We start from the raw sequence: 12340 nt of genomic DNA on the forward strand, positions 1-12340 counted from the left end.
ATGAATAGAAGAGAAATACCTATTTACTTCAAAAAAAATTTATATCACATCAAAATGAGAAAGCATATGCCCGTGTCAAGCAACTAAAAGAGTAAATTATAAATAGTTTATGCGGAAAAAATAAAAAGAAATTTTTAGCAAAACCAGACATGATGCAAAAGAATAGGAAGATAAACAACTATGTATATATAATCTATTTTTATTATTTTTAATCTGAATATTAAAAGTAGATCATTTCCTAAAGAGGTAAGTTCACTAGTTAAATTATATTGATAGTTAATATAAAGATTGTTTACACTGTTAGTATGTGTAAAAGTGAATACAAAAAAGGGTTAATGGGTACGTAAAAGATGACGGTCCTCATCATAATTAGCAGCAGGTTCAGTGTCCAAAGGCTAATAATTTTATTCAGAATACTGCAAGTAGTAGTATGGATAAGTTTTATACAACCTATTTGATGATAAAATGTAATATTATTCAAATATTACACTCTTTTTCAAATGCATTATCGATTGAAGCCATTATCAAGAAAAAAAAACCTAGGAAAGTTGCCTTCTTTAATTGGAACTGCAAACAAAACATGGCTTAATGCATCTACATATAGTGCCGAAGCTAAAATTTTTAGGAAGAATGTTGAAAGATAAAAAAAGTAAAAATATTTTCCGATAAAAAGTGTTTAGTAGCATAATTTATACACATGTGGCTTCGCCACTGTCTACATGATCTCTAATCTTACAATCCTGGATCCCCATGATGCAAAGGCGAATATAGATGCCTATCAGATGTTCAATAAAACTTAGTATTTTCGATACGAATTCTAAATATATATGTGTAAAAAGTTACTAAATTTTAACAAATATTAACTTCTGAACCCATAAATCCAGAAGTGCAAGTGTGCAACAGGTAGAGTTTTAAGAACTTCAGAGAATCCATCCGCTTCGGGATCAACAACAATAAAAACTCTGTCTATTAAAAATCAAAATTAAAAAAAAAAAAACAACAACAACAAAAAAGGAAGGATCGAAGCAATGTACAAGGATTTAATTAATTAATCGCGATGATTTACTCTTTGATTTTCTCCAAATTTTCTGCGATTTGGGCCAACGATTGTAAATTGCACCGTACAATTGTATCAACAAAGACACATGTTTCTTCCTTAGTATTCCCCTGTGGAACATCCACAACGTACGATTCCACCACTATCGTCGTTCCGTCGTCGTCCGCCGTCCGATGAAGCGTCGTGACTGATCGGTAATTATTCAGCCGGTGATCGCCGCCGACAATACTGATACTCATTACATGATTTTCGTCGTCTAAAATCTCTAACCTCTCAATACTCGAAGCTGCGGGGAGGCCGGAGATGACGTGGACTTCACGCAACGAACCAACTTCTCCGTCGCCGACGATAACGTGGCAGCTCTTGAGGAAGTGTTTGTAAGCTTGCGGGTTGTCGAAGCGGCGGACGAGGGACCATACGGTGTCGATCGGGGCGGAGATGGATTGCACCGCGGCGGAGCAGCATTGGTTGGGGCCCACTGCGTGGGTGTGGTAATGGAATAGGTTGTTAGGGAGAGAGGTGTTGGTTAGGGGGGTAATCCATGTGGGTGGTTGTTCAGGTTGTTTGTGGAAGTTTCCGGCGAGTGTAGCGGCGGTGTTATTGTTGATTCTATGGAGTTGAAGTGTAGAAGTCATGTTTATCTCTCTCTCGTATTTCAACTATGTTAATTGCTTTGGGAGAGATAGGAATGGATTCTCTATATATATAAAGGATTTAAGTAATATATATATAAAGGATTTACTATTAAGATTTTAACATGTTGAGTTTTAATTAATTAGCAAAATATTTCTCTGGTTGTTAAATGTTATATTCTTCATTACACCATGTTGAGCTTTAATTAAATATTGCTTAATTAAGCACAAAATAAAATGTTGATTTCTATTAGAGCATGTCGTCATTGAAGTAGAAGATGAGATTGTTACAATTAAAAAGGTATCACCTATATGTGTCAAATAACTTTAAAATATAGTGTATCAAAAAGAGTGTCTATCTCCTGCAGGTTTAGTGATTTTTCGGGTGGGAGACTTGAGATCGATTTTCCTTACCAGCAGTTTTCTCAGTCAGAATTCATTGCACTAGGCTTATCTACTGCGATTTATATTTCTTGTGTGATTTATGAGCTATTGTACAGTAAACAAGTTACCTAGTATAAATAGCAATTATGGATTTTCCTGAAAATTTTCCGGACAAAAAAATAGTGTCATGTATACTTATAATCTTTGTCTAGTTATGTGTTAGTTTGATCTATCTTTGGATAACATATAATTTAGAAGACAAAAATTATAGTAGCAGGAGTTGGTGTATTTAGCAAACTGCTCACGTTAGGGCCATGCAAGTGGATGATCAAGTTGCTAAAAGCTTATTTGGACGCAGTCCGGAATAAAACTGCACCCCGATTTCCACCAAAAATTGCACTACGCTCTGTAGGGTATTCAAACCGAACCGGAAAATCGTACCAAATCGAAAAACTAAATCAAACTGATTAATAAATCCGATTAGATTTGGTTTGACTTGATTTAGTATTGAGTAAAAAAATCCGAACCAAACCGACATATAAATATATAAATTTTATTTATATTTTTAAGACTTTATAGTGATTTTTCTTTAGAAAATATAAAAATATTTGGGATCCTCTCATGTATTAACCTTGAAAGCGTAAATTAACGGAAAATTATTGTTAGACGACTAAGAAAATAACTATCATGTGTTACTAAAAAATTCTCCCATTAGAATATTTTAATAGATCATATGTTTGTCAATTTTTTCCATATTTACTAAACATATATTTACTTATCAAAGCTTTATCTATAATTTTAATAAAGTAAGATTGAAATAATATTCATGTAACAAAAAAAAACTGAAAACCCGAAAAATCCGACAAAATCGAACCAATCCAAACCGATATAATTGGTTTGGTTTGGTTTTGATAAAAACCGAACCAACCCGATCCATGTACACCCCTATCGCTATGTATGGGTATGGAGAAAGGCCGAAGCATAAGGGTCGATTGTATGCAACCTTATCCTGTATTTTTGTAAGAGACTAGTTTTATGGCTCGAACTCATGACCTCCTAATCACATAACAATAACTTTATCAGTTACGCCAAGGCTCCCGTCCTATAATTCAATGACATTGGAGCATATAATATGCACATTCAAATTTTTGACTTCAAATTTGTTATAAACAGTACATATGTAGTAATAGTTGGTTAGCTTCATAGTTCATACTTATTTGTTTGTTTTTTTTTCGTAAAAGTTTTTCTTACTTTGAATTTTGAAATATTCTTACAATCCATCAAAGTGGGGTAAAAATTAAACTAAAACGTTTTATGATGGCTTTAGTACGGAAAGCTTTTATCATGCGATAGAATGGCTGTCTTTTAGTAATATAAAAACTTAAGCCATCAAATTATTGATTCTTTTTCATTACCAACCATTTACCAAATATGAAAAAAACAAATATTTGTATCACTTTAACTTTAATTGTAATTACCAAGAAAGCTTTCTTTTCTGTCCTTTTTTCATATCTCTATTTCCCCCCACCCACTCTTCCTCAACTTGATCCCTTTGTCCCTTTTTTCCCTCGCAATTCACATGGTTTTCGTCCAAAAAGGTTAGTAGGGTTTGGACAATATCTTATTAAACTTGAAAAAGAGTATATTTGAAAGTAGAAAATTGTGCTTGAATATAAATTTAATTCACTTAAAGTTGAAGGTTTTATGACTGAAAATTATTATTTTCACTTGAAATACTCTAAAACAAAATTTTTAGTATTTCAAATATTGAAATTCACTACCCTTTTCAATATTTGCCAGTATTGCAAATATTGAAATTTACTAGATATAAATATTGATAGCCATATTAGTATTTGTAAATATTTAAATATTATTTCTGATCGACATAAAATGAGGGTGAAATTCAAAAATAACTAGATTTAGAAGTGGTAATTGAAAAATACCTACAATTTCAAAAGTAATCGAAATTTAACCACTTTTCATGTAAAGATAGATCTCAACGAAAACGCTATTCAAAATCCGTAAAATATTCCAGCATAATATACTGGAGTTCCAGCATAATATGATGGAAGTTCAAACACAGGTGCTTCAATATCCAATATATTATGCTGGAACTTTCGGTTTGTTGGAGTTCCAGCATAATATACTGGAAGTTCATACACAGGTGCACCAGTCTCCAGTATATTATGCTGGAACTTTCCGCATTGCAGCAAAATAGTAATTATTTTTTAATAACTTTGCAAACACAAACTATTTTTCACTTACCAGTCCAAAAACTGACCAGCCTTTACTATTTTCACTAAAAAAAAAAAGATGCATCAACTTCATAGATGTCTTTTTTTTTCTAATAGAAAGAGTAGCAACTAGCACCTTTTTGTTCAACTTGCCAAGTTAGTTGCAATATTGATATTCTCTTTGGTTGTCACAGTAAAAGTTCTAGAGAACATTTGGACAACGTGCTAACAACGTCTTTTCACGTTATGTCATTTAACACCACCTCTGAAATTTTGTAGTAAATTGCCATAATTCGTACCGGGTGCAAAAATATTTCACAAAAATAAGCCAATCCCAATCACGTTGATGAATGTTAATATCAAGTGCGAATAAAATCTAACTTTAGTAACCGAAAAGACCGGAAGCATATATATATCTATCTATAATCTATAATATTATAAAAGCATGAATATTCTATGCTAAATGTTGAACGACAAAATAACGCACCTTAAAATATTAGCCGCCTATTATGCCCTCCCATAATTAAATTATATCTTAAACGTTACGCCTAGAAAAATAAAAGCAATTCAAATATTGTAGAGTCCAAGTCAAGATATCATTCTTAGAGTCCAATTCGTAAAGGAAAGTATTTTCCATTCATTATTTGAATGGAAATTAAATTCTATGTTAATTAGCTATAGTTCTGTGTTATAAATATTAGACAATCGGGAAGTTGATTGTGGATTGGAACCAAAACAAGTCAAATATTAGATATATTTCAATTCTTCTGCAGAACCAAGTACAAAAATCACCACAAATAGCAATCTTTACACCTCAGTTATCAAAGTTAATTTATTACATGACATGATCATAAATTTTGAATATATCTTCTCCATAAGTTTTTGTTGCATTCTCGAAGTGATTTTAAATCTTTTAACATAACTCTCAAAATGTTCAGTTCCATTTTTACTTTGTAATTGTGTCAAAATTTTATTAATGAGTTGGTTTCGATAATATATACTACTTTTTTAAACAGGATTATTGAACTTCATACATATTCAGTAATAAGTGACGTCAAGTATTTATTGTAATAAAAAGTTTATTATTTCGATATGCATTTTATAATGTTTGACATAAAATATTTCTTTGCCATAACTTTTGTACAATATAATTTCTTCGTATGTTAAAACAAATGTGTTTTGGATGTGCGGTCAAGAAATTTAAAAAATTTAGACATAAAAATATATAATAGTTAAAACAAAGTAACTTCCAACGCAAAAAGAAAACGTTAGGGCCATGAAGGCATGAAGTAGAGTTCAACACGCTTAGCACATTAGACTTTCATAAAGCTCTAAGGCTTAACTAAAGTAAATTATCGCTTTACAAATAATAATAAATAATATTGTATTTTATAGCTGTAATCACATAACGTTGTGATTCTAAAAGATTTTAATATATTAAGCCAAAAAGGTTATTGATAACTTGATTTGAACATATATTATATTACTTTTATTTTAAGAAATTGATTATTAAACTTCCTACTGTGTACATATTCAATAGTATAAGCAATTGAAAGTTTATTATTTTTTAATACGTATTTCTCGTGCAACGCACGAACATAGGGACTAGTATATTAAAAGCACGAAAGTCCTTAGCGAAATGTCGTTCGCCTTTTTTACCTCTAAAAATAAATTTCACATTGGACATAATTGTAATTTAAGTTACTTTCCTAATAATTAGGGTGTTTGAATCACCTAAAATTTAAATATTTCCTTATTGAACTAAATAAGAAGTCCTAATTATTACCGTGAGTTTAAAACTTGACTTTCTTACATAACATATATAAATTAATAAGAAAACGTGAGTTTCTTAAACTTAATAGAATACTTTTTATTCATGAAATAATACTTACATACAATAAAGGACTAAAATTTAAAACTAATGCTTTTTCTTTTCATTTCAAACTTGATCTTTATCACACATAAAAATATATTCTGAAGTTCCTCAATTTTATGTTAAATATTATAAGAAACATTTCATATAATAGTTATTTAATTATTATTTTTTAAAAATTTTAGAGCTTAAAATTAATTAAAATTTACTTATTAATTTATTTCTTATATGAACCATGGAGAAAGTTAAAATTTATTTTTTCTTTTGATTTCGAACTTTGTATAAGTCTAACGCATAAACTATATATAAATGATAAGAAAATAAAATAAAGGAAAAACAAAAAGATTTAAAAAAGAAGAGGTACTAGTTCTTGGACAATAGCGTAGATATTTCACTTTTTAAAAATATACAAGACTATTGCACTAACAATATTATTCAATATTATACTTTTAACTTTCAAAAGTTTTAAATACACTATTATACTTATGAGCAATGTTGAGCAGAAATCAATAAAAGACGTAAAATTAACAAGATAATTTATGAGATTCTTTAATTTTTAATCCATTTTACATTTAGCTAAATATGAGTGAGTTTATTAGCTAGATTTTAATTGTAGATTCTCTTACTAGCTTGTTTTTTTTTTAAATGTCCCTTTTTGTTTATTATTGTACTTTGATTTTATGTTTATTTAAAGTTCGTAGATTATTAGTTATCTGAATATATGTTGTAAATTGTATCCTTCAAAATTATTTAGATTTTCAAGGTTCTTGCCCGTGAAACTGAAATTCTGAAATTGTAAAGTTGGAACAAAATTTTAAGTTGAATTATTTATGTTGAGGACTCATAAGATATTTTTTTTAATTATTGAGTTAGTTATACACAATTAATATTCATGATCATCTTTAGGAACTTACACTTTTATTTTATAACTTAGTACTATATTTTAAATATTATACTCATTGAGACATGATTCACGCGCATCGCGCGTACCCTAAGACTAGTATATATAAATGGATCTCTTAATGGTGCAAGGTCTTTTAGCGAAAGAATTTTTATATTCTTATACACTATTTGAAAATTTATTACCCTCCTTACTCAAGTTTCAATTTAGTTACATCTTATATATAAATTTACCAATTATATACACTTTAGGAATTAAATGAGTATCCATTTATATCAGGAATCAATTATTTCTCATCCTTATAATTCTCTCTCCCTCATGCGCTCTCTCTCTCTCTCTCTCTCTCTCTCTCTCTCTCTCTCTCTCTCTCTCTCTCTCTCTCTCTCTCTATCTATCTATCTATCTTTCAATCCCTAATTCCAGTAATGTAGAGCAAAGAGAAAGAGAGCAGCAATTCCATGTTTATTGAAATTCCAGTAATATAGAGATAAAACTGTTGCACAATTGATGTTCAAATTCTAGTAATGTTGCACAATTGGTGTTCAAATTGAAACTATCAATCAATAAATTTTAAAGGTGCTTGACTCTCCACCATTGACAGCCATTAAAAAGCTTTGAATTCGAATTTGAATTTTTAAAAACCATTATTTATTTGGATTGGGTGTTGTTGCAAATAATTAAGAATATTATTTGGAGTTTATATCTCAATTTTGAGGGTATTTTGGTGAAGATTAGACTTGATTTTGGCTGAATTTCACATTGAAACTCGAAGAAGAAGAAGAAGAAGAAGAAGAAGAAGAAGAAGAAGAAGAAGAAGAAGAAGAAGAAGAAGAAGAAGAAGAAGAAGACGTGATATACATTATACTTACGAAATTATAGTAAAGTTGTAGTAAAATTGTAGGTAAAATGTATTCTGTTGTTTATATATATTTTATTTATTTAAATATTATATGAAAGTTGAACAATATTGTATCAAAATTGTATTTAAGTTGTATGATATTGTAGTTGTATATAACTAGATAGAAATAATGTATGAAAGTTGTAGATAAGTTGTATAATATATAATTAGTTGTATGAAATTTATTTTTACTATGTATAAATCAGTTACAAAATATACAAAAGACATATTGTATAAAAATTGTATTTAAGTCGTTTGATATTGTAATTATATATAACTGAGTAGAAATAATATGTGAAAGTTGTAGATAAGTTGTATAATATATAATTAGTTGTATGAAATTTATTTTTACTATGTATAAATCAGATACAAAATATACAATGACATATTGTATAAAATTTGTATTTAAGTTGTATGATATTGTAGTTATATTTAACTGTGTAAAAAAATATACAGTAGTAAAGTTTGATGAAAATACTTTTAAATCTATTATAATCACTATTATTTTCACTTTACTCGTTTTAAAATTTATGTATAAAGAAGATGATTTTTTCCATTTTGCCTTACTGTTGGTAAGGATTTCCAATAACTAAATTACCTTATACAGAAAATATTTGATGAGGTATTTGTGTTGAAAAATAGAAGAAATAGGCGAAGGAAGATGCCACAAAGGCGTTCTGTCAAAGTAGCCAACAGTGATTTGTTGTCTCTGTTTCAAGAAGAGAGACGTAACCATCCTATTGAAGGATACTGGAGCAATCTTTACCGGAGGGGATCCCATAACAATATTCTGGAGAGAAGAAAGAGTAGAGGAGAAAAAAAAAAGGTGTAATTAAATCCTTAATTGAAGGCACTAATAATGGATTGAGATCCTTTTAAGGTGGAATGTATATATTTTGTAGATAAAACTTGTTTAGGTCGGGTAATTAACTAAACATGGACATTTTTGGTAATAAAGTTTCAAATAGTGTATAGGAACGAAAAAATCGGGGAAACCGTGCGGCCTTTGCCCAAAACGGACAATATGACACCATGTTAAAAGTAGGGAATTTTTTATAAAGCACCATCTTTTTGGTCTAATTAGCCATTTATAGATACCATTTGCTATATTACGTGTTATAGATACCTTTTATGTTTTTATACAATGTATTCCATGTATTTAAGCTGTTGTATTCATTAATACAACAAAAAATATAGGCGTAAAAACTGGAATTCCAGCTAAGTTTGACATGTATTTAGCTGTATTCAAGCGACATTGACATTAAATACAGTAACGTATATGCGCTAAAAACGGAAGGAAATCAAATCACATGATATTCTCCTAAATTAACTCAACGAACTAAAATGATCCCTCATTAATCTGTATTTGAAAGATACATAATAAAGATTATAGTTGAATAAAGAGAAATACATATGAATAATACAGTTGAATACAACAAAATACACCTTAATTCATCTGAATAAAACACTTGAATACAACAAAAATACAACTGAATACAGCTGAATAAACTCTTGAATGTAACAAAATACAACTAACTTCTGCTGAATAAAATAGTTGAATATAACTGAATACAACTGAATACAGTTGTATAAAACACTTGAATACAACTAACTACTGCTGAATAAAATAGTTAAATACAACTGATTAAACCTGAATACAAGTGAATACAGCTGAAGAATACGTTCGAATACAACTGAATACAAATAGGCGATTTGAGCGATCTAGAGAGAGAAACAGCCGTATGGCTTCGCCGGCCGGCGGCCAGCCATTAATTCCGGCTGGTCAGCCATGAGGCAAATTCATAGAAATCCTCATTGATTTTAGGGTAAGCGTCCAAATTCCGAAGCTTACTGAACACTCTTTCCATTTCCACCGAATACCTTAATTCATAACCGAACTTTTACAACAATTGAGAGCACGGAACTTTGAAAGCTCCGAAGCTATCTCCGGTTCAGATCAGTTTGTAGGCCGCCGGTGCCGGAGAGCAAAAACGTTGCCTTGGGTTTAAGATTGGGCCTGGGGCTTTACTTGGACGGAGGAGGTGGAAGAAGAGTTAAGAAACTAGGGTTTGTGAGAGAAGATAGTCTGGTTGTATGCAAACAGAGAGAGATTGTATTGGGGTTTGGGTAATTATGTGAGAGAAAATACAAAAAGGGAGAGAGAAAAATAATATTTAGCATATATGGTGCCTTAATTGTATGATGTAACTATATTTAGATTTTTTGCTATAAAGGATAAAAGGTATTTATAGGATGTAATATTTTAAAATGGTATTTATTTAAAATAAATAGGGTACTAAGATTTTCTATAGGGTGTAAAAATTCCTTAAAAGTATCATTGGATCGTTTTAGCCCAAAAATTGAAATTAGATCCCAACTTTGACGGGACGAGTATGATGATTGTTGGGCGATGGTACGTGGCTCTATTTCTTTATGTACCCTTACGAGCTTAGAGACGCACACACAAAAAGAAGCTAGTTTGTGGGTTTCAATTGTCATAAATACTTTGATAATATGGGTAGCATACAATAAATCTCGGAGATGGACTCGTGGATCGTGGTGATGGACAAGAGAGATTATTAGGTGTGTGAACAAAGTCCAAGAAATCGTGCAGGCTTGGCCCAAAGCGGACAATATCAGGTCGAAGTTCAGCAATAGCCACTTTTAAGCCTGTTCTTTAAAATATATTCACAATTTATAATGTATTTAAAGATTAGCCAATTCACCCGAACTTCAGGACTAAGTATCCTGAATTTAGAAATTCAGGACTTAGTGTCCTGAATTTTTGAGCTACTAACTTGAAATTCAGAACTAAGCGTCCTGAATTTTTGAGCTACTAATTTGAAATTCAGCACTAAGTGTCCTGAATTTCTAAACTACTAACTTAAAATTCATAACATAAGATTCGAATTTCAAGACACCATTTTCGAACTTTAGGACACGATGTCCTGAAGTTTGGATTTTGAGATTTAAACTCTAGGATGTCGTGTCTTGAAGTTTGAGCGAAATTGGTTAATCTTTAAATACATTGTAAACTGTGGATATATTTTAAACAGCATACTTAAAAGTGGCTATCTAATATCATTTCCACACAATATAATACTCTATTAAAAGTATCATTGAGCCATTTTAGCCGACAATAAATATCTTTGACTATCATGCCATTGCATTCCAATACTTTTTGTCCAGATTTCATTTAAAATCCAGCTATTTCTAACCTAATTTTTTTTTTTGAAGCTTTAGGAATAGAATTTTGTATTATGTAAGGGCATATCGGCTTTTCTGAAGTTAAAACCAACAACAACAACCCAGTAAAATTTCACAAATAGAGTTTGGGAGGGTAGGATGTACAAAGCCTTATTTCTACCGTGGAAGGGCAGAAAGAGTAAATATATGCGATGAGAGGCGGAGCTAGAGTGCCGAGCACGGGTTCGGCCGAACCCAGTAACTTTGGTTCAAACTTTGGATTTGTCTTAAAAAATTAATTGAATATGTATAAATCATAAATTTAGAATCAAGTAACTTAAGACGATTAAAATTCCGAACGCATAAGTTTGAAATCCTAGCTCCTCCTCTGTATGTGATTATACTACAAGTAACAAATATTACTCCTAATACAATCACGTTAACGTATAATTTATTTGAATAACAAAATTCTATGTTTGTACATTATTTAGGGAAAATATCATTTTATACCCATTAATTCCAAACTATTTACCCTTTAATGTTCATGCCCAAACTATTTACTACTCTTACTCATGTGGCCCAAACTATTTACCCGCTAATTCCAGCGATGCTTTATGCGACCAAGAACTCAGGCATTGATTTGCCTTATTCTCTCATCCGTTTGCACTGGAATTTGAACTAACTTCAAGCCTTCGTGGTTTTAGCACTGCAAACAAGTTTTCAACACTAAAATACAGGGCACAATTCAAAAACTAGATCATAGGAAGAACAGATCAATTTTTGAAACTCCATATGAATGAGTTCAAAATGCCAGATCTGATTTTTTATAGTCTTTTACTGTTGAAATTCGTTAGTTATTGTTCTTTAATGTGTAGATTGTACCTTTGATGCTGGTTTTTGGAGATTTATTATACAAAAATTTAAATCCATCATTGAAGGACCTTGAAGCTTGAAACTCATAACTTGGTTTGTTTGAGTTTTTAATTATTTTGATCTGATCCTGTATGAGTTTGTTTGAAAAGTTGATTGGAGGTTGTATCTAAAGTTTTAGTCAATTTGGTGGAGATTTTGTGGTAGATTTTAAAATTTTGAGTTGAAATATAGTTGAACCAGAGAAGAAGACGACTTTGTATTGTATACCCAAATAATATACAAATATACCATTTTAGTATACA

At 30.5% G+C, this 12340-nt stretch overlaps 1 protein-coding gene across 1 annotated transcript; it reads right to left on the reverse strand.

The window, feature by feature from the left end:
* Positions 1-941: 941 nt before the first annotated feature.
* Positions 942-1738, reverse strand: LOC104236470 (abscisic acid receptor PYL4-like). The gene has a single exon (XM_009790393.2). It carries the CDS (start codon positions 1690-1692, stop codon positions 1063-1065), a length of 630 nt encoding a protein of 209 aa, XP_009788695.1. The 5' UTR covers positions 1693-1738; the 3' UTR covers positions 942-1062.
* Between the last annotated feature and the right edge of the window lie 10602 nt (positions 1739-12340).

Source organism: Nicotiana sylvestris, chromosome 5, assembly GCF_000393655.2.
Source record: "Nicotiana sylvestris chromosome 5, ASM39365v2, whole genome shotgun sequence".
Lineage (NCBI taxonomy): Eukaryota > Viridiplantae > Streptophyta > Magnoliopsida > Solanales > Solanaceae > Nicotiana > Nicotiana sylvestris.